A 22421-nucleotide genomic window follows, 5' to 3' on the forward strand; every position below is an offset into this window, starting at 1 on the left:
AAAGGGCTGGGGAATCAGCCTCTGGAGCTTTTAATGATCAAAATGAATACATTTAAAAAAAACAAAAAAACCACAGCCTGTACAGAAGTTTGAGAGGAAGTACAGCTATCGGATGAAATGGGCATGGTTAGTACAAATTGTTTGCCCACGAGGATGCTGCCTCCCCATCGCCCTCCCGCACAGATGTCACAAAAAAGGGGGACATCGCTAGGAATAGCTATGTGCTGAATACTAGCAATGCAAAGACTGGCCTTTCAGGCAACTGACACCAATTAGAAGGCTTGTAGGTAACCGAGAGGCAACTGCCACTCACAGTGGGGACAGAAGCCTTTATTAAAATATATAAACAAGTTGTGCACAGTGTCAAACAGCAGCCTTTAATCCAACATGGGGGGAGGATGGGAATGGGGGGGAAGTCACTTTTGGTTCGCTGCAGGAACGTTTTTTAACTGGCTTGAAGGGCCTGCAGTGGAGCCAGCGCAGGATCTATTTGCTTCAGTTAGGGGCTCCTAGGGAAGGAGGGAAGGTACAGGCCCCTCTCCCAGAACTGGGAGAGACCCTTCAGCCCATTGCAAATCTCCAAAGGCTTTGGAGAACGCGGATCTGGCCACCCCTCTATTTTAGTTCTTAATGACAAAACAGTGCTCTGATACAGACAGAGAAGCTGGCTCCGGTTAGGATGGGGGAGCCATTTTGGTTCCTGTTGAACTCCATACCACCCTTCATTTCTCTGGGGCGCACAGGGAGGTTAGAAAAAGGTCCATGCAGAAGGCTGCGATTCTTGAAACACCCTGGGCCCATAACCCAAGGCCACTGGAGGAATGGACACAGGCAACAGGGTTGATGTTGCCCCGCACAGGCCCATGGGGAGAACCATGGCTAGGCTATGGTGCATCGCGAGCCCTTGAGTCTTGGGAAGCAGACATGCCGCCACTGGTCCAGCTCTGTCGATCATTCTGCCCCAGCAACCTCCTGACGCGAGCTCCTTCTCCATCCACGCTCAGTCCTGCATCACCTTGTGCTTCACGGTGGAACTCTCCGAACACAGGTGAATGAAAAGGGTGGCAGCGGCGGTGCGAGCACGCAGGTCATAGACGTCGTAATCGTGGGCCCACTCCACGCTCCCCCAGTGTTGGATCTGGGAAGAGAGAAAACAGACAAAATGGGACCACAAGTAAATCATTTCTCCTGCCCTTCTCCAGGGATGTCAGTCCTCCAGATGGGGCTTAATCCTCAAAAAATATGACTGATTCCCTCAAGTCTGGGGGGAGGAAACCTCAACTGCCCTATAGGATCTCCTCTCATTGGCAGTGGCTTTCCAGGGTTTTTCTCACCACTGCTTACCGGAGATACCAGGAACCGAACCTGGAATCTTCTGCACTGCAAGTGCATGCTTAACCCCTGAGCCCAATAATTCCCACATTCTTTATCTAAGTTCTCGTTTTGTTCAGATAAGCATTTCTCGCCTGGGGACTCCCTCACTGTTTTCTTCTTGTGTGCCGCATTATAGCCCTGTCCGCACAACCCCTCCATACGTTGACTGAAAGTGCAGAATGAGAGAGATGGCGTGAGTGCACTGGCTCAGTCTCCTCACAGCTGCATGAGCAATGGGGCCTACGCATGGAAGGCCCTGTTCGCACACATGCTGCCTTTCACGTCATTGGGGTCACCGCTTGCCGAGCATTGCTGACCACAGAAAGGGAGATGTTTCCGCGCATAGGCACCATGCTTGCGAGCCAGCAGTCATGCAAAGGCAGAGGATGGGGCTAGCGCACTCATGCCCACACTCTGTACATTCAGTCAGCTTAGGGAGAGGTCATGTGCACAGGGCTCATATAAGCTGGGACGAGAGGGGTAACCACAGATACTGGGCATTTTCATGAGCAAATGCAAGATCTTGCCTTTGGCTCTGTGTGAACATGTGAGAGAGACCAAGATTACAGCTGCAGTCCTAAAGGCACTTTCCTGGGAGTAAGCTCCACTGAATTACATGGGAGGGGCTGTGGCTCAGTGGTAGAGCATCTGCTTGGCATGCAGAAGGTCCCAGGTACAATCCCTGATATTTCCAGTTAAAGGAACCAGGTAAGTAGGTGATGTGAAAGACCTCTGCCTGAGACCCTGGAGAGCCGCTGCCCGTCTGAGTAGACAATACTGACTTTGATGGACCAAGAATCTGATTCAGTATAAGGCAGTGGCATCTGTTCATGTGACTTACTCCTAAGTAGATCTGCTTAGTAGCATTCCCTACATTGTCTAGCATCTTCTATACGGTGTTATAAAAACGCTTTTGCTGCATTATTTCATCCATCAGACTAACTGTGTGGAAGGACTTGGTATTTTTACAGCAGAGGGATGCATCTATTCAACAGCCACCCCATGCCAGTGCAAAAATTATTGCACACAGAAGCAGGGATCCTTTAAAATGCCAGCTTTCCTGTTGGACGAGAGCAAGTACCTAGCCTCGCTGGCTAGGAGGATGAGCTTGAAAGCACGGAAGCAGAAATGCAGAAAGGGGAGGATTATTATTTTTAAGTAGATAAGAGCTGACACTTATGCGCGTAGCACTCTTCCTCTCTCCTTGGCTGGCTGAAAGAGTGTGAATCATACAGAACAGGTAAATAATCTGCATAATTCATAACCCAAGCTTAGCTGAAGCAAACTGAATTATCTGAGATAAGGTAATGCATGCAAAGGCATTTTTCAGTTGCATCGCCTATGCACACAAGTAAGTTCAACTGGCAGGGCACGTCAGTCGCCTCGGCTCTGAATTCCAGCCTATCATTTTTTACACATTGAGGGAGAAGAATCTGAGTGACGTCACAGCCCAATGCACAGACAGAAGAAGAGTTGGTTTTTATATGCCAACTTTCTCTACCACTTAAGGAAGAATCAAACCGGCTTACAATCACCTTCCCTTCCTCTCCCCACAACAGGTACCCTGTGGGTGGGGCTGAGAGAGTTCGGAGAGAACCGTGACTAGCCCAAGGTCACCCAGCTGGCTTTATGCGTAGGAGTGGGGAAACCAACCCGGTTCACCAGATTAGAGTCTGCCACTCAGGTGAAGGAGAACTGAGGTTCCTTGCCCATGGCCACTCCAACAAGCAAAGCAGGATTTGAACCCTGTTCCACCCGACCCATGAGAGGCCCTGAGCCCTCCCCCCACTTTAAAACGAGGGGGGGCACCCAAAGCACACAGCACAAAGCCCCCCCCCCAGATCTAAAAGGAGAAGGGCTGATGTTCAGAGTGTGGATCTGGGCTGGGGCGAGAGTCACCTGGTATTCTTCCTCGAGGCGAGACAATAGGACGGCTTGCTCCACCGTCAGCTGTTTGTCCAGGAGGCCCATCGAGAGAATCAGAGACTTCAGCTGGGTGATCATGTACTCTATGCCTGGCGAGAGGGGAAAATATCCAAGATGGGAGGGAAAGCAGAGGAGGAACAAAAAAGATATTTGTGTCACGACATTCTTGTCCAGTTAGAGAAGGGTTAACTGCCACACTTGTTGATCAGAGGGCGCGACTTAAAAATATCAAGGTGGATATAAAATAGATGGCATAACTTCCTCCGAGGACTTCAAGGCCGGTGCACGTGGCTGGGTTATCCTCTGTATCATCCGCACCACAACCCTCTGAGGTAGGGCAGACTAAGAAAGTGACGGACCCACAATCACCCAGCCAGGTTTATGTCAGCACTGCTGACTGGAGACTCCTTCCCTGAAGATACCGGGAACCGAACCCACAGTCTTCTGCACTGCAAGTACATGCTTAGCCCCTGAACCCCTGAATAAATAAACCCCTAAACCCCTGAGTAAATGTTTGAATACAGGTCTCCTTGCTCCTACACTGACACTCTAACGTGGAGATCCCCATGGGCACCACGTTGCCCACCAACACTTTTCCGGGCACCCATCAAGTGTTTTTAGAAAGTGGGTCAGGTGTAGCTTGTGCCCCCACCCCACCCCAGGGCTTTTGACTGGCCATTGGAGTGTTGATGGGGTGTGGAGATCTTTAAAAATATTACTTTGACAGGAGCTGCGCAAGAATCTTCACTGTGCGACTGAAGGTTAGCTGTGGATGGGGGCAAGGTTCCTCGGTCTTTGGCCTCCCCACCCCAAAACCTGTCCCCGCAGCAAGATGGGGGACTCAGGACTTAATCTCCGGAAGGATACTTCCCATTGGAGCAACCCACCCCAAATGGGAAACAGAGTCAGGGAATGATTACGAAGAATCTAGGGAATTTCCCCATCCATACCATGCAGAGCCCAGGTGTTGTACGACGCCAGGTGGCTAGCGAAGGTGTCTTTGGTGCTTTGTGGGATGCTGGGACCAAGGATGCTGGTTGAAGAGCCAATGACTACGTTGTACCTGGTTGGGGGTGGGGAGGGAGGAGAATAAAAAGGGCACAGGTTAGATCCACAGGGATCTGAAATAAGCTAGCGATGCAGTAGCTTCCGAGCCCTTCTTGATGGGCCTTGGTGTGATCCAGCAGGGCTTTTCTCATGTTTTTATGTTTGCATCACAAGCTCCATTCTCACCACCCTCCTCCAGCCCTCTGTTCCCCATCAGGTCACAGCGAAGAAGAGAGTTCACTCGTGTCGTGAGCAGTGGGTATCCTCGAGAGGGGCCTGCAAGACCCGTGTGCCTATTTCTTTGGGGGGCATTGCCCCTCAGCACCCATTCACCTTTTCTCCGCCCACACGACGAGGGGGTCCCATTCATTTTTCTGCAATTCCACCAAAGCAGGCGGCTCTTCCAGCCGGTAGCTGGGACAACAAGAAGAAAGCACGGCCGGTCACTGGATTTTTTCAGCCACGCTCAAACTGCATCTATATTATTTGCTTTGTTCTGCCCTCTGCTGCTGCCCCCCCTCCCAGTCTTCATACTTTGACCTGACCGGGGGGGAGGGATAATGAAACAATGGGAGCCTGACCCTAAGTTATCAAAAGCGAAGGCCAAGTCTTTATTCTAGAAAAAAAGAATTTATTGATGCATCGATGAAAATGCCCGATACCCCCAAAGGAATCCACAGTGGTTGCAAAGGTTCAAATCGTAGTTGAGGCAATTATACACATCATAGTGGCATAGAGGCCAGTGCATTTACATGTAACAAATAACCCTTAATCAAGAAGAAGAGTTAGCTTTTATATACCGACTTTCTCTACAACTTAAGGAAGAATCAAACCAGCTTACAATCATCTTCCCCTCCCCACAACAGACACCCTGTGAGGTAGGTGGGGCTGAGAGAGCTCTAAAAGAGCTGTGACTAGCCCAAGGTCACCCTGCTGGCTTCATGTGTAGGAGTGGGGAAACAAATCCAGTTCACCAGATTAGCCTCCGCCGCTCATGTGGAGTAGGGAATCAAACCTGGTTCTCCAGATCAGATTCCACCACTCCAAACCACTGCTCTTAACCACTACACCATGCTGGCTCTCAAGAAGTCTCAAAGCGGCTTACAATAGCCCCCTCCCCACAAGAGACCCCTTGTAAGGTAGGTGGGGCTGAGAGAGTTCAGAAAGGGCTGTGACTAGCCCAAGGTCACCCAGCAGGCTGCATGTAGAGGAGCGGAGAAACAAGCCCGGTTCTCCAGATGAAAGTCTGCTGCTCATGTGGAGGAGTGGGGAATCGAACCTGGTTCTCCAGACTAGAGTCCGCCGCTTTTAACCACTACACTCATGCTGGCTCTCCAGTAAAAGTCTCATCCCACTAAAAATGCAGCCCTTTCCTACCCATGGTAGAGCATTCTGACCGACAGCACGGATGCCTGAAGAGAAGGGAGGAGGGCGAATTTTCACACACAAGCGAGAGAGAATGGGCCATAACCGTATCTCCTAATGTGCTTATTTAAGAAACTTCTAGATTCCCCGGCCCGCAACGAACGCCGGAAGCACTCCTACCAGATGGTATCCGTCTCCAAGAACTTCACGGCCGCCCGGATGAGCTGCTCTCTGCTGCGCTGCGACGGGTTGTCCAGAGCAGTGTTGCACAAAGTCGTCTGGAAAGCAAGGGATGGGTTACACGCACGGGAAGGGGGGGGACCCACTGAGTCCCGGACCCAAATCGCACAGGAAGGGGGGGACCCACTGAGTCCCCGACCCAAATCGCACCCTCTGCAAGACAGCCAGTGTTTTCTCCCCTCTCTGTAACCTAGGGGTCCCCAACCTTTTTGAGCCTGCAGATGGGAGTGGAGACGGGGTGGTGGGCACAGCCAGAAAATGGCTGCCACAAGAGGCAAAGCCAATCACGAATTATCAGGGAGTGAGGTCATGCATAACTCCAGCAGTGCCTCTGCAGCATTTCAGGCAGAAGCTTGGATTTAACAGGATTGCCTTTTAATGGGTTCAGCCAATCAGAAATCTCGCTGGGCAAAAGCCCCACCCACTAGCTAAAAGCTCTTGGCAGGCGCCAGGAAAAACGATGGCAGGGCAGCACGGCAACAGAAAAAGATCCGTTTGACTTACCAGGTGCATGGTGAAAAACTTGACCGTGTCCTGCTGCAAGTCCCATTCCGTCGCCACCGCCAGTGCCAAAGTCTTGCTGGGCACGGTGAAGATCTTGTTCTGGGGGGTTTTCAGCTTCCGGTGGTCCAGGTTGATTTCAAAACCTCCTAAAGGAGAAAGTTTTTTAAAAAATATATGCATACATTTTTTAAAGCGACTAGGTCTGGGAGCAATCTTAAGATGGTCTGAGTAGAAGTCAGTCCCAGGAACTCATAATTAGGTCTGCAGCTGATATTCAGCACATTTGGACGTCAATTAGGGTTGCCATCTCCAGTTTGGGAATTACCTGGAGATTTGTGGGGTGGAGCCTAAGGAGGGCATGGCTTGGGGAGGGACTTCATTGCCATAGAGTCCAATTGCCCAAGCAGCTATTTTCTCCAGGTTAACTGTTCTCTATTGGCTGGAGATCAGTTGCAATAGCAGGAGATTTCCAGCTAGTGCCTGGAGGTTGGCAACCCTAATTTCAATGCTAGAAAAACAAGTTCCTTGAAAATTCTCATTTTGATGCAGGAAGCTCTGCATGGGCAGTGTCTTATATATCTTTAGGTCTAGGGCTTCTTATACCCTGTGCTTAGAAAGACAAACCCAACGTTCAGCTTCATCCAAAGCAGGCATATCTGCACATTATACAAAGTAAGGGGGTTTGCATACAATCACTTCTCATGTTGCTATTTATTCTGATTCTGATCAACCATTGGAAAAGATTCACCGCTACCCCCTCTGACTTTGGAGACTTCACCAGATGTTGCTTGCATATATTTCTAGCTTATCTTTCTAGCCATAAGGCCTAGAAATTGGGGTGGGAGACAGGGTTGCCAGCCTCCAGGTGGTGGCTGGAGATCTCCTGGGATTACAACTGATCTCCGGGCGACAGACAGCAGTTCCCCTGGAGAAAATGGCCCCTTTGGACGGTGGACTCTATGGCATTATAACCCACTGAAGTCCTTCCCCTCCCTCAAACCTCGTCCTCCTCAGGCTCCACCCCCAAATCTCCAGGTATTTCCCAACCTGGAAATGGCAACCCTAGTGGGAATTGTTTTTTTGAAACAATTCACAACAGTGAAGATCAAACTCTTGTACCATGTATCTGTTGAGTTCACTGCCTGAATCTTATCATCCAAACCCAGTATTCTCCTAACCTGGTACTCAATTTTGCTTACTCCCCACCTCTCAGCCATCTTGAGATAGGACAGGATTCAGATAGATTTATTTCAGGCATTTAGATGACAGTGGAAAACTTACAACTGAGGGGAAAGCTCACCTTCACCTTGGGAGATGCTAACGTTCTGGTAAAACCTCTTCCTTTCTGAGAAGGTAAAAGTATTTCTGGTCAGTACACAAATAAAACCTGTGACTCTCACGCAACATATGCAACTTGCAAATAAATGCAAGGTTTGCCGAAGTTGGCTGAAATCAATAGACTATTTCTTTAAGATGTTTGATCCTGCCTCCTCACTTTAGTCCGAAGCATCTTCAGAGTTTAAGAGCACAATATCAACTAAAGCCACGACAAACACGCAAGAACAAAAGCGTAACCAGGTGTGAAAGAACGCATGTGAGGTTCTCCAGCCAACCTCGGCAATCCCAAAAAGTCACTTGCTCAGGCAGGCAGGTCTAAAGCAGGTAAACGTTTATTCAGGAGCCGCAGGTACAGAATAAGCAATCCACAGGTTCAAAGCTGCTAATGACCATCCATTCTACAAAGCATAACTTTAAGCACAAAGCAACCCCAGGTGCAAGATCAAGCAGGCCTGGGAATTGGGAGATAACAGTGCCTGGTGGGAAGCAGGGAGTGATCAAGCCATAATACTGAAGTTGCCTGTTTGCGACTCAAGGTCAGAGCAGGGGGGGAAGGCAGGGAGCGGGGATAGTTTGAACAGCTCAGGGAAACAAAACCGAAAGATGCTCTTGAACAGAAATGGACCTAACTCATGTCAAGAGCCTGCCTGGACCGCATGACTCCTGACTCCTGACAACGCAGTCATATCTTTAAGTGTGTCCTCTTTCTCTTGGTTACATCTATCGCTTTCCTATTTTGTCTACTCTGACTGGCAGTAGCTCTCCAGGGTCCTAGGCGGAGGTCTTTCATATCACCCACTACCTGATCCTTTTAACTGAAGATGCTGGGGATTGAACATGGGACCTTCTGCATGCCAAGCAGAGGCTCTGTCACCAAGCCATATGTAAAGTACCATCAAGCCATAGCCAACTTATAGCAACCTAGTAGGGTTTTCAAGGCAAAAGATTAACAGAAGTGATTTGCCATTGCCTTCCTCGCCAAAGTGACACTGGACTTCCTTGGAGGTCTCTCATTCAAGTACTAGCAAGGGCTGACCCTGCTTAGCTTCTAAGATCTGACGAGTTCGGGCTAGCCTGGGCCATCCAGGTCAGAAGTGAGACTGGTGGTGGAAAGTGCTGGCAAGTCATAGCCAACTGATAGCAAACCAGTAGGGTTTTCAAGGCAAGAGACTAACACAGGTGGTTTGCCATTGCCTTCCTTTGCATAGTAACCCTGGACTTCCTTGGTGGTCTCCCATTCAAGTACTAGCCAGGGTTGACCCTGCTTAGCTTCTGAGATCTGATGAGATCAGGCTAGCCTGGGCTATCCAGGTCAGGGCATGACCCCCTCCCAACTCATTATGGAAAAACCAAGCCCCGCCTGCAACCTTACCTGGCTGCGGCGTGTACGGCTGCCTCAAATCCACTTGCAAAAATACCAGCCGACGAGCAAAGAGAGCCGGACGTCGGCACTGGAACGCAGCAGGGATGCTGGAGAGCAGGTTCTGTATGCTGCGACGCCACATCATGGGGGGGGGGTGGTAAAGGAGGAAAGAGAAGCAACCAACCTGCAGCAGCTCTCTTCCCAACACTGTCCCTCCACCAAGTTGCCCGTGGCTACGATTCCTCTTTTTAAAACCCTTATAGAACCTGCAAATCCCTGTAGGGAAAGCCTAGTTCAGGTCTCCCCAGCGTGGACCAAGAGCCCTTTATTTGAAATCCTGTGGCTGCTATTCCTCTTTTCTAAATCGCACACAAAATAGGTACACCGTGGCAACACAGCATGCAATAAACGTATCGCTCTAGCATGTACACTTATAGAAGCTGCAAATCCCTGTGGGGAAAGCCGAGCCCAGGTCTCCCCAAGAGCCCTTCATTTAAAAACAGCCTTGCCCGCCCTCCGACCCCAAATCCAAATGTCAGCTCCTATTTCCGTTATACCATGTTTTGACTGGCTAAGTGCCGCAAATAAAGTATCTACCTACCTATCTACCTACATCTATCTATCTATCTATCTATCTATCTATCTGTCTGTCTCTCTCTCTATCATCTAGCAGTCTATCTATCTATCTAGCAATCTATCTAGCAATCTATCTATAATATATCTATCTCTATCTCAATTATATCTATCTATCTATCTATATATCTATATCTATCTATCAATCTATCTATCTATCAGTCTCTCTCTCTATCATCTAGCAGTCTATCTATCTATCTATCTATCTAGCAATCTATCTATCTAGCAATCTATCTATCTATAATATATCTATCTCTATCTCATCTATATCTATCTATCTATCTATCTATCTATCTGTCTCTCTCTATCATCTAGCAGTCTATCTATCTATCTATCTACCTATCTATCTATCTAGCAATCTATCTATCTAGCAATCTATCTATCTATAATATATCTATCTCTATCTCATCTATATCTATCTATCTATCTATCTATCTATCTATCTATCTATCTGTCTCTCTCTATCATCTAGCAGTCTATCTATCTATCTATCTATCTATCTAGCAATCTATCTATCTAGCAATCTATCTATCTATAATATATCTATCTCTATCTCATCTATATCTATCTATCTATCTATCTATCTATCTATCTATCAGTCTCTCTCTCTATCATCTAGCAGTCTATCTATCTATCTATCTATCTAGCAATCTATCTATCTCTATCTCATCTATATCTATCTATCTATCTATATCTATATATCTATATCTATCTGTCAATCTAGCAATCTATCTATCTATCTATCTATCTATCCCTAATTCTGCCCTTCTGACGCTGCCTCAGCCCTTCCTCCTGGGCGCCGCCATCTTGCCCGCCGCGGGAAGGGGGCGGGGCCCCGGAAAGGCGCGTCACAAACGCGTTTTGTCCCCCCGGCGCCGCCGTCGCGCTGCGGAGCGCGGCCAATGGGGAGGCGCGCGCGCGCCGGACGGGGCGGGGCGGGGCCGGGCGGCGGGCGATGACGCCGCGGCCGCCGCTGAGGTGGGGGAGACGCTCGTCCGGCCGGGGCCGCGCAGCCAAGGGAGGCGGCCGGGCCAGCCTTCCCCCGGGGGCCGCGCTGGCGCCGGGGGACCCGCCCGCCGCCCCCATGCCGGTGCGCAGCGCCTCCTGCTGCTGCCCGCCGCCCCCGCCGCCCCTGCCCCCGGGGGCCGCCGCCGCCGCCGCCGCCCGCCTCGAGCCGCCGCCGCCCATCAACACGGCGCAGCCCGGCGTCGCCACCAGCCGCCTCTACAGCGGCGCCAAGTTCCGCGGGCAGCAGCGCTCCAAGGGCAACGCCTACGAGGTGGAGGTGGTCGTGCAGGTAGGAGGGGGGAGGGGGGAGGGGGGAGGGGGGGCGGCCTCCTGCGCACGCGCGCTCACGGGACCCATCTGGGGGGGTGTCACCCCGCTTCTCGTCCCCGACCACGGGGAGCCCTTGCTTGTCCCTGCCGGCATCTGTGCAGGCGTGGGAGGGAGATACACGTCGCACAGCAGTGAGCAGGGACGCAGATGTGCGGGTGCGTTTCCATATGTGCATATATGTATATTCGCAAATAGGCACACATATATATGCAAGCATCCATATATATGTAAGCATTTGCGAATATATATATGTGTGTGTGTGTGTGTGTGTGTATATGGATGTGTGCATATATATGCATGCATATGCATGTGAATGCGCATATATATGTATACATATATGAATGTGTGTATATACGCATGCATATATATGTGTGTGTGTATATGTGTGTGTGTATATGTGTTTATACTTATTTGTGTGTATGTATGTGTGTATATATATTTATATGTGTGTGTGTGTATATAACGAATGTGTGCATATGTGTGTGTGAGTATATGAATGTGTGCATATATGTATGTACATATATGAGTGTGTGCAGATATATATGGGTGTGCATGCATATATGAACATGTGTGCATGTATATATGAATGTGTATGTAGATGTGTGCATATATGTAGGTATGGATGTACATGTGTGCATATACACGTATATATATACATATATATATATATATGAATGTATGTGTATGTGTGTACGAATGTGTGCATTTGTGTGTGTGTGGGTGTGTGTATGTGTGTGTATATATATATATATATATATATACACACACACACACACACACACACACACGTGCATATGCAGTTAAGGGGTGTGTGTGTATAAATATATGTATATACATGTGTAAATCTGTGTGTATATATATGTATGTATGTAAAATATAAAGGTTCATGAATATGCAGCGTCTGTATTTCATATGTATGAATGTTCTGTATCGTTTGCTGACTATATCCCTGATCCAGCTCTGGATATTATTTTCAGTTTTCTTTCCCTCCTCTCCCTTCCCCTGTTTCTGATGCCCAAGAGTGGCATGAGTGTATATTCTGGGCTGCGTCTCTCTCCTAACCCTTCCCTATTGCTCCACATTCATTGATCTACGTCACATACACCCCCATTTCCACCCTGGCTATTACCCCCCTGTTCTCTTTCCCCTCTCAACCCTGGATGCAGTGCCCCTTCCTGTGAGTCATTTAAGCTATAGATGTGTAACCTAGTTCTGGATACCCCCCTGGATGTATTGCTGATCCTACTATAGGGTATCTCTCTGGGGAGATACGGAAATGGGTTACGGGTTGGTTGTCTCCCCCTTTGCCCCGCTTTTTAGATTGCTGTCCTGTAACTCCCCCCCCCCCATTTGCTGCTGCTCCAGATTTCCGGCTGACACCTTGGATGCACCCCTGTTTCCACTCCAGATACTATCTCAGTGGTTTCCTCCTGACCCAGATTGCACTCAAGATAACACTCCTCTTTTCCTCTCGCTATCCTCAGTCTGGTTTTCCTCCTCTCTGTAGGGCGTATAAATTCTGGATGTGTAATCCAGTTCCGCAACTCTTATCCTGTTTCTGTCCCTTCCCTTGAACCCAATGTGCTTTCCTTGTAATCTTTTCCCGTCTGCCATCTGAGGCCCTTTCCCTGTGTCGGTCATGTTGCTTCTGATCCACCTTGCTTCTGATAGGGATGGAGAGATTTCCAGTAGCATCTCCTAGTGGCGGCGGAAAGTGCTGTCAAGTTGCAGCCGACTTACTGTGACCCTGTAGGGTTTTCAAGGCATGAGACGTTCAGAGGTGGTTTTGCCATCGCCTGCCTCTGTGCAGCCACCCTGAACTTCCTTGGTGGTCTCCCATCCAGGGCTGACCCAGGTTAGCTTCCGAGATCTGATGAAAACTGGCTAGCCTGGGCCATCCAGGTCAGGGCAAGAGACAAACAGAGGTGGTTTTCCATTGCCTACCTCTGTGTAGCAACCCTACACTTCCTTGGCAGTCTTCCATCCAAGTACTAGCCAGGGCCGACCCAGGTTAGCTTCCGAGATCTGACGAAAACGGGCTGGCTTGGGCCATTCGGGTCGGGGCAGCATCTCCTAGATTGCAGTAATTAAAAGGCTGCTACGTAATCGTTGCTTTGTCTGAAGGCGGCCCATGCCGATCCGCTAGCTCAGTGGTTCCCAAAGTGGGCAGTACCACCCCCTGGGGGGCAGTGGGATTACCTAGAGGGGCACTAAGAGGGAAGGGAGCAGCAGGGGGGCACTAGAGGTGTTGTTGGATAGGGCACTAGGGTTGAGTTTGTGGAGCCGAGGGGGCGGTGGCCTGAAATGTTTGGGAACCACTGCACTAGAGAACTGGTTTCTCCCTGTCCCAAAGCTGTAGTTTTGGTTCGAACTCGGCGTAGGAAATTAAGGGAAGCGCTGTTGGGCCAGAATCCTTTCAGACTAGCATCGTGTTTTTAAGAGTTGCCATTCATACAAGCTACAGGAGGAGTGGTGGCCCTAGGAGAAGCCTCATCCGGGGTCGGGGTGGGGAGAAGGTTTCAGCCTTCAATGCAGCAATCGGTTGGGCTCAAGCACAGTAATTCTTCAGGCCCTTTTTCTTTCGGTGTGCGTCTGCCCTGTAGCAATCGCTGTTGCGACAAAGGAAGGGGGGGTGAATCCCCAAGACTAAGAAAGAAAATCCTAAGAAAGGGACTAAGGAAGAAAATCCCGTCGGACCAAAAGTTGCAAGGTTATCTGCTGACTAAAATTACGCCTTCTTTGGCTGTTAAGAATCAAATTGTTTGTTGTGTAGATAGAAGGCTTTGTGCTTTGGGGAGGGACAGGTTGCTCCATCGCAGGTGTGTTGCGATGCTGGGGGTGGGCAGGGAAGAACCAGCAGCAACAGCTGTGGTGCGGCGTGCTCTGCCCTGGAGCGTGCCGTCTTGCAGTCACCTGCAAGGGTTGAGTGAGGGCAAGCCAAGCTTTTCCATGTTCTGCTTGTGGGTCAGAACATGAGACGAGCCCTGCTGGGTCAGAGCACTAAAGGTCCATCCAGTCCAGCATCCCGTCTCACACTGCGGCCAACCAGTTCCTCTGGAGGGCCAACAACAGGGCACGGAGGCCGAGGCCTTCCCCTGATAAGAGGAACCTTGCTGGATCAGGCCACTGGTCTATCTAGTCCAGAATCCTGTCTCACACCGTGGCTAATCTGGAGGACCAACAATCCAGGCAGAAAGGCCAGGCCCTTCCGCGGATGCTGCCTCCTGGCTCTGGATTCAGAGGCTGACTGCCACCGAATATGGAAGTTCTCTTTAGTCGCCAGGCCTCCATGCCCTGTTTTTGAACCTCCAGAGGAACTGGTTGGCAATGGCTGCTGTGTGAGACGGGATGCTGGACTAGATGGGCCCTCACTGGACTGATCCAGCAGGGCTCTTCTGAAGTTCTTTCTGTTGTCTTCTGACGTTCAATGAAGACGTTGTTTTGTTTTACGTTTCCCATAACTGTTTTTGTGTGTTTTGTGCATTTATACTCTTTTATTGAACTGTTTATTGAATTTTTGTGTATATATCCTTCATTTTAAATGTTCTTAAGTTGAAACGATTTAGCGTTTGATGCTTGCAACCTTGGGGACCCTATTTGGGTGGAAAGGCAGCAGCATAAGAAATGTTTTCAATAAACCAACTACATAGAATGGGGGAAGTGAGAAATGGAGATGACAGAAAGGGCCCATCTAGAGCTAAACGCCAGGAGCTGGGAGTTGGATATGTGGCAGCAGAGCCAAGGAGGGAATTGTGGAACTCCCTGCCCCAGGATGTGGTGGTGGCTGCCAACTTGGAAGGCTTGAAGGGGGGCTTGGACATGTTCATGGGGGATAGGGCTATCCATGGCTATTGGTCAAAATGGATACTAGTCATGATGCATAACTAATCTCTCCAGGATCAGAGGAGCATGCCTATTATCTTAGGTGCTGTGGAAGGCAGGCAGGACAAGGATGCTGCAGTTGTCTTGCTTGTGGGCTTCCTAGAGGCACCTGGTTGGCCACTGTGTGAACAGACTGCTGGACTTGATGGACCCCTTCTGATCCAGCTGGGCCTTTCTTACGTTCTTATGTAGGGACTCTGAAATTGCAGGCAAGGCAGAACGCGTCGGAGGGCGTGGACTCCTCTGTCGGGTTTTTGTGAACCATCCGGAATGGCAGCGGTCCGAGCGGCTGCTTGCATGGCAGGCAAATTAGTCAGTTTCCCAGCTCCGTGGCCAGCGCTTCAGTAGCGTCCACAGACTGTTCTTCCCTTTTGGGAAAACAAATGCGGCTTTGAGCCGCTTGAAGGATATGAGGAGCAAGACGCACGCTGCTCAGGCGTCCTGGAGCAGGTCTGGAAATCTCCCCTCCCAGAACGTTGCCGGCCATCGTGTCTCGTTGCCTCTGGTATAATGTCAAACGCTCGTGAAATGGTTTTCCAACTGGCGCGGAGCCGGCACCTTAAAAAAGCAGCCTGCCGTTGCTTAGTAACCACTGATATTTCCCCAGCATTGCCTTAATTTAGCTGACAGGCTTCCCCGGTTTCTTGGCTTCGGAAAGGTTTCTCTGCCTGGGGGATCGGAACAGCGCTCTCCCTTGAAAGGGCTCGGCACGCACTTTGGATCTGTATTTCCAAGTCAACAGTCCCGCACGGCTAAATACATGACGAGGTTTATCGACAGCTTATTCTGTCGCAGTAGCGAGACTGGATCGTGATGAACAACCTGTGAAATCGTTGACTTTATTTATTTACTTCATTTACTCCCTGCCTTTCTCCCCACTGAGGGCTCAAGGCAGCTTACCTAATTCTCCTCTCTTCCATTTTATCCTCGGAACGACCCTACGATGTAGGACAGGCTGAGAGTGTGTGACTGGCCCAAGGCGACCCAGCAAGCTTCCATAGCAGAGCGGGGATTCGAACCTGGGTCTTCCACCCTAAACACTAACAGTGGAGGGCCAGTGTCTGCATCCCCTGCTTGCGAGGAGACCTCTAGCGTGCCAGTATTGGAAACCTAACGCTGGGCTCAGCAGACCTCAGTCTTAACCTGCAGGGTTCCCTTGTGGTCACCAGCACTTCCAGCATGATGGTGTGGTTAGGAGTGGTGGACGCTAATCTGGAGAACCAGGTTTGATTCCCCGCTCCTCCACATGAGCGGCAGACTCTGATCTGGAGAACTGGGTTCGATTCCCCTCTCCTCCACATGAGGCCAGCTGGGTGACCTTGGGCTAGTCACAGTTCTCTCAGAACTCTCTCAGCCTCATCTCACAAGGTATCTGTTGTGAGGAGAGGAAGGGGATTGTAAACTGGTTTCAGAAAATTGGGGGTATAAAAATCAACTCTTCTTTCCCTTCTTCCTTCATTTTCTACCCCGTCTTTCCTTCAAAGAGCTTGGAGTTGGGGGTACGTGGGTTGGGGGGCCTCGTTTTTAGCATCCCACCCTCCCGGCCTGTTGGTACCTTTGGTTGCCCCCCCCCTCCCCAGGCATGCATCTTCGGTCACAGGTGGTCTCTCCTTTTTCTTCTAGCATGTGGACATGGAGAACTCCTATCTCTGCGGCTACTTGAAGATTAAAGGCCTTACGGAGGTAAGCATGGGGGCCTGCGGTGTGGAAGGCAGAGGCTGCTGCTCCAGCCGCAAATGGGAGACACATTTACCTTTTTGGGGTTTACAGTGTTTCTGACATTCCGGCTTTGGCTCCCTGCAGGAATATCCGACCCTCACGACTTTCTTTGAAGGGGAAATAATCAGTAAAAAGCACCCGTTTTTAACGCGGAAGTGGGATGCGGACGAAGACGTTGATCGTAAACATTGGGTGAGTACCCCCTGCGTGACTTGCTTTTTCCCCTTGATGGGGTTGTACTGTTTCCAGCTGACCAGGAGAAGTGCTACTCCATTATTATTATTATTATTATTTTTAAAGATCTTTCTGTGTAAGAAACTATATTTTATTTTGTTTATTTATTTACTTCATTTTTTTATTTACTTCATTTACTTCATTACCTTTCTCCTGGTGGGAATCCAGCTTGGCTTAACGTAATTCTTTTCCATTTTATCCTGGCGTAGATGTTAAGAGCGGTGGATTCTAATCTGGAGAACCAGGTTCGATTCCCCACTCCTACACATGAAGCCTGCTGGGTGACCTTGGGCCAGTCACAGTTCTCTCCGAACTCGCTCAGCCCCACCGACCTCACAAGGTGTCTGTTGTAGGGAGGGGAAGGGAAGGTGAATATAAGCCACTTTGAGACTCCTTAAAAAAAGGTAGAGAAAAGCGGAGTATAAAAACCAACTCTTCTGCTTCTACCCAATAGAAGCTTGTGCAGGAATTAGAACTTGGGTGCCTCCAAAGATCAATAGATTCCAGGTAGGAGTCTAAAACGAATGGCCTTGAGGATTTTTATTTATTTGATGCACTTTTCCCACTCCATTTTTCCTCACCAACACCCGTGTGAGGCTGGTTAGACTGAGAGGAGATTGCTGAACTTGAGTTAATTCACAAGTTCAGAACAAGGGACTCCCCAGGACTGAATAACGACATACACCAGCGTGCTGGTTAAGAGCGGTGGACTCTGATCTGGAGAACCAGGTTTGATTCCCCCACTCCTCCACATGAAGCCTGCTGGGTGACCTTGGGCCAGTCCCAGTTGCCTCCGAATTCAACCCCGCCTACCTCAGAAGGTGTTTGTTGTGGGGAAGGGAAGGAATTTGTAAATCACTTTGAGACTCCTTAAAGGAGAGAAAAGCAGGGTATAAAAAACTTCTTCGGCGGAAGCATCGAGAATGATGCAGAAGATGCTTTGGATCCCTCCTGAGAAGAGAAGCAGAGTATAAATATCTAGATTAAAAAAATACCAAGATAAGTCCAAGGGTACACGGGCTTCTGCATCCCAGTGGAGAAAGGAGCCTTGTGGAAGAAAGAAGAAGAGTTGTTTTTTATATGCTGACTTTCTCTACTTCTCAAGGAAGAATCTAACTGGTTTACAATCACCTTCCCCTCCCCACAACAGACATCCTGGTGAGGTAGGTGGGGCTGGGAAAGCTGTGACTAGCCTAAGGTCACCCAGCTGGCTTCATGTGTAGGAATAGGGAAACCAACCCTATTCTCCAGATTAGCCTCCACTGCTCATATGGAGGACTGGGGACTCAAACCCGGCTCTCCAGATCATAGTCCACCACTCCAAACCACCGCTGAACCACTACACCACGCTGGAAGGAGAATACCCCTGGTCTCTTTGGGGGAGCTCTCTTGACTATGGCTCTGAACTCATGTGGACAAAAGGAGCTCTCCCTTTCCCCCTCGTTGTCTGAAGTGTTGCATGTGCAGGGGGTTGGACTAGATGACCGTGGCGGTCCCTTCCAACTTTATGATTCTATTTTTTAATGTTGTTGTTTTCTCCTTTTAGGGAAAGTTCCCAGCCTTTTACCAGTATGCAAAAACATTTAACTCCGATGACTTTGATTATGAGGATTTGAAGAGCGATGACTTTGTCTTCATGAGGTGGAAGGTAAAGGGGCATGCATTCCCATGAGGCGGTGTGGGGAGATGCCTTGCAGAGGAGGCGGGACTGAGAGGGCAGCGTCGCAGCAAGCAGAGGTTGCATCGGGGCTGCTGTTTCCCGTTGAAGATTGATCTGGAAAAAATGAGAGATCCCGGCCCTCCTCGCCCGCATTCATCTCCCTCGCTCTGGGAGACACGGGGTGGCCTTGCCGAATCCTAACAGCCCTGGGCAATCCTGTGCCTGTTGCATGATATACTGGATCTCTGACCCCGTGTGAGGCTCCTCCCCCACTGCCCCCACCCCGCGCTTCCACCCTGGGCCGTGCTGCGGGTGACCTGGGTAGGCTTCTCCGGGCCACAGGACAGGAAGGAGAGGGATAGTTCCCTGGGATAGTCCTTCTCTCAGGAAGTCTCTAAGCCCCGCAGCCTCCCTCTTTAAAATCCTGCCAACCTTCATAGAATCATAGAGTTGGAAGGGGCCTCCAGGGTCATCTAGTCCAACTCCCTGCACAATGCAGGAAAGTCACAACTACTTCCCCCCCAGACCCTGAGCAACCCCTACTCCAGGGCCAGAAGATGGCAACAAAAACTCGTTCAGGATCCCTGGCCAATCTGGCCTGGAGGAAAATTGCTTCCTGACCCCAAGGTGGCGATCAGCACTACCCTGGGCATGCAAGAAAGGGCCACGAGAGCCAAACACTGGCGTAACCCTTCCTGCCCTCCCTCTCACGTTCTGCCTAAGTTCACAAATAAAATTATGCCTATATATTTATAATACATTTATTTAATAAAATAAACACAGCCACCATCACGTGACGCTGTCTTAGAATCGTAGAGTTGGAAGGTACTTCCAGGGTCATCTAGTCCAACCCCCTGAACAATGCAGGAAATTCACAACTACCTCCCCCCGACACCCCCAGTGACCCCCTACTCCATTCCCAGAAGTTGGCAAAAAGCCCTCCAGGATCCCTGGCTGATCTGGCCTGGAGAAAAATTGCCGATCGCCACTTTGGAAGGAATTTTTCTCCAGGCCAGATAAGCCAGGGATCCTGGAGTTTTTTTTGTTTAGGTTTTTTTGCCATCTTCTGGGCATGGAGTAGGGGGTCACTGGAGGTGTGGGGTGGGGAGGTAGTTGTGAATTTCCTGCATTGTTCAGGGGGTTGGACTAGATGACCCTGGAAGTACCTTCCAACTCTACGATTCTAAGACAGCTTCATGTGATAGTGGCTGTGTTTATTTTATTAAATAAATTTATTATAAGTATATAGGCTTAGTTGTATTTGTGAACTTAGGCAGATCATGAGGGAGGGCAGGAAGGGTTGCTTCAGTGCTTGGCTCTCGAATTTCCTGCATTGTTCAGGGGGGTAGACTAGATGACCCTGGGGTGTACTTTCCAATTCTATGATTCGTTGTTCCCTTCCCCACAACTCCTACCAGAGAAAGTAAACTCACTTGGAAGTTCTCGGCCTCAGGTGAAGCCCCAAAACACTCGTGTCCTCTTTGGCTTGAGGAAATGCCAAGTCCTCCCCACCCCCATGAGGTGCAGATAAGGTCACCACACACACCCTCTCCCTGTACTGTTTCAGCTCTCTGTGTTCTTATTCCTCCTATTTTAAATTTTTTCTGTTCACAGGAACAGTTCTTGGTGCCTGATCACACCATCAAAGACATCAGCGGGGCTTCCTTCGCCGGGTTTTATTACATATGCTTCCAGAAATCTGTGGCATCTATAGAGGGCTATTATTATCACAGGAGTTCAGAATGGTAAGCATTTCAGAACATCAGAAAGGCCCTGCTGGATCAGACCAAGGCCCATCAAGTCCAGCAGGCTGTTCATACAGTGGCCACCCAGGTGCCTCCAGGAAGCCCACAAACAAGATGACTGCAGCAGCATTTATCCTGCCTGTGTTACACAACACCTAAGATATTTGACATGCTCATCTGATCCTGGAGAGAATGGGTATGCATAATGACTAGTATCCACTTTTACTAGTAGCCATAAATAGCCCTCTCTTCCATGAACATGTCCACTCCCCTCCTAAAACCTTCCAAGATGGCAGCCATCACCACATCCCAGGGCAGGGAGTTCCACAATTTCACTATGCATTGTGTGAAGAAATACTTCCTTTGGTCTGTTTTAAATCTCTCCCCCTCTAGCTTCAGCAGATGACCCCGCGTTCTGGTATTATGAGAGAGGGAGAAAAGCTTCTCCCTGTCCACTCTCTCTTTACCATGCATCATTTTGCAGACCTCTCTCATGTCTCCCCTTAACAGCCTTCTTTCCAAGCTAAACAGCCCTAAGCGTTTTAATTGATCCTCATAGGGCAGTTGCTCCGGCCCCCTGATCATTTTGGTTGCTCTTTTTTGCACCTTCTCAAGCTCTGCAATATCCCTTTTGAGGTGTGGTTTTGTGTGTTTTTATGGATTTTGGGTATTTTATTTACAACCTAAACCACCTTAAGCTCTGTAAGCAAGAAAGGCGGCCGATTAATGTTTTAAATAAATGAAGTCCAAGGTCCAAGGCTCTTCCCCTTTTAAAAAATATATATTTTGTCATAATGTATTTTTAAAAAACACAAATACAAAAGGGGAATTTACCATGTCAGTTGGCCCAGGTGGAACGTTACAGATCTAGAGCACAGTCCTTTTATAAGTAATTATGCTTAGGGTGGCAATAGCCAGTGATTCTAACGAAGGCAGGGTGTCTTCTTGTCAGAGGGAGGGGAATGGGGGATGAGTGAACAGACTGCTGGACTTGGTGGGCCTTGGTCTGATCCAGCAGGGCCTGCCTCTCTTATGAACATTCCCAAGAAGGAGACTGCAGCAGTGCTTCCTGAGACAGTCTCTTCCCCTTGAAACACTTTAGAGCCAGCATGGTGTAGTGGTTAAGAGCAGTGGTTTGTAGGGGTGGACTCTACTCTGGAGAACCGGGGTTTGATTCCCCTCTCCTCCACATGAGCGGCAGAGGCTAGTCTGGAAAACCGGGTTGGTTTCCCCACTCGTCCACATAAAGCCTTCTGGGTGACCTTGGGCTAGTCACAGCTCTCTCATCTCCACCTACCTCACAGGGTTAGGGTTGTCCATTGTGGGGAAGGGAAGGGGATTGTAAGCCGGTTTGATTCTTCCTTAAGTGGTAGAGAAAGTCGGCATATAAAAACCAACTCCTCTTCTTCTTTGTTTGGCTTTCCCTCCCCACAGGTACCAATCCCTGAATCTGACCCATGTCCCAGAGTACAGCGCGCCCATTTATGAATTCCGGTGACGGCGGTTATGGCGATCACGAGAGAAGGCACAGAGAGGGGCCAGGGAGGGAGGACGTCCTCCGTGAAGACGACTGTCGGAACAGGAGGCTCCGCGCTCTCCCCCTGGCCGGGGAAACCAGACTGCTGTGGGAATGTGGATGCCGGCAGCCCAACGCTTCTTCTAGCTGCGCGGCGAACTGTGATAACTTTAATCTGGTTTTAAAGCTCCCTTTTTGTTCGACGCACTTTTTTCCCTTACCACACCGCTCGTCCCGTTCATCACCGAGGGCGCTCCCCTTTCGCCCCTGTTTCCGAGTGGGAGTTCGCTGGATTCCACTTGGAGCAGAAGGAAACCCGCCGCTGTCCGCTTAGGGTTTTTTTTCCTCATCAGGTCCTCGCTCCGGAGGTTGCTTGAAGAGCTGCCGCTCGGCGAGAGCACCGGCTTTCCGGCCTCGGGTTCGCCCGACCCGAGCTGCAGCCGCTGCCCGGAAGGAGGAGGGCCCCTCGGACTGCCCGCTCCCGGCGGCCGGCAAGGCGGGACCTCCCAGGGCACGGGAGCCAGTGGCGGAGGCCCG

At 49.8% G+C, this 22421-nt stretch overlaps 2 protein-coding genes across 2 annotated transcripts; one reads left to right on the plus strand and one right to left on the minus strand.

Moving 5' to 3' along the window:
- Positions 1 to 1000: 1000 nt before the first annotated feature.
- ATPAF2 (ATP synthase mitochondrial F1 complex assembly factor 2) lies at positions 1001 to 9299 on the minus strand. Its single transcript, XM_056866475.1, has 8 exons — positions 9167 to 9299; positions 7757 to 7801; positions 6457 to 6602; positions 5893 to 5990; positions 4681 to 4761; positions 4251 to 4363; positions 3274 to 3389; positions 1001 to 1138 (listed from the first exon to the last, which is right to left on the minus strand). Exons 1-8 carry the CDS (start codon positions 9297 to 9299, stop codon positions 1001 to 1003), a joined length of 870 nt encoding a protein of 289 aa, XP_056722453.1.
- Positions 9300 to 10859: 1560 nt separating this feature from the next.
- Positions 10860 to 21871, plus strand: GID4 (GID complex subunit 4 homolog). Its single transcript, XM_056866476.1, has 6 exons — positions 10860 to 11087; positions 16634 to 16693; positions 16814 to 16921; positions 18510 to 18611; positions 20238 to 20368; positions 21803 to 21871. The coding sequence occupies exons 1-6, from the start codon at positions 10875 to 10877 to the stop codon at positions 21864 to 21866; spliced, it is 678 nt and encodes a 225-aa protein (XP_056722454.1). The 5' UTR covers positions 10860 to 10874; the 3' UTR covers positions 21867 to 21871.
- Positions 21872 to 22421: the final 550 nt, after the last annotated feature.

Source organism: Euleptes europaea, chromosome 21 (assembly GCF_029931775.1).
Source record: "Euleptes europaea isolate rEulEur1 chromosome 21, rEulEur1.hap1, whole genome shotgun sequence".
In the NCBI taxonomy this organism is placed as follows: Eukaryota; Metazoa; Chordata; class Lepidosauria; order Squamata; family Sphaerodactylidae; genus Euleptes; species Euleptes europaea.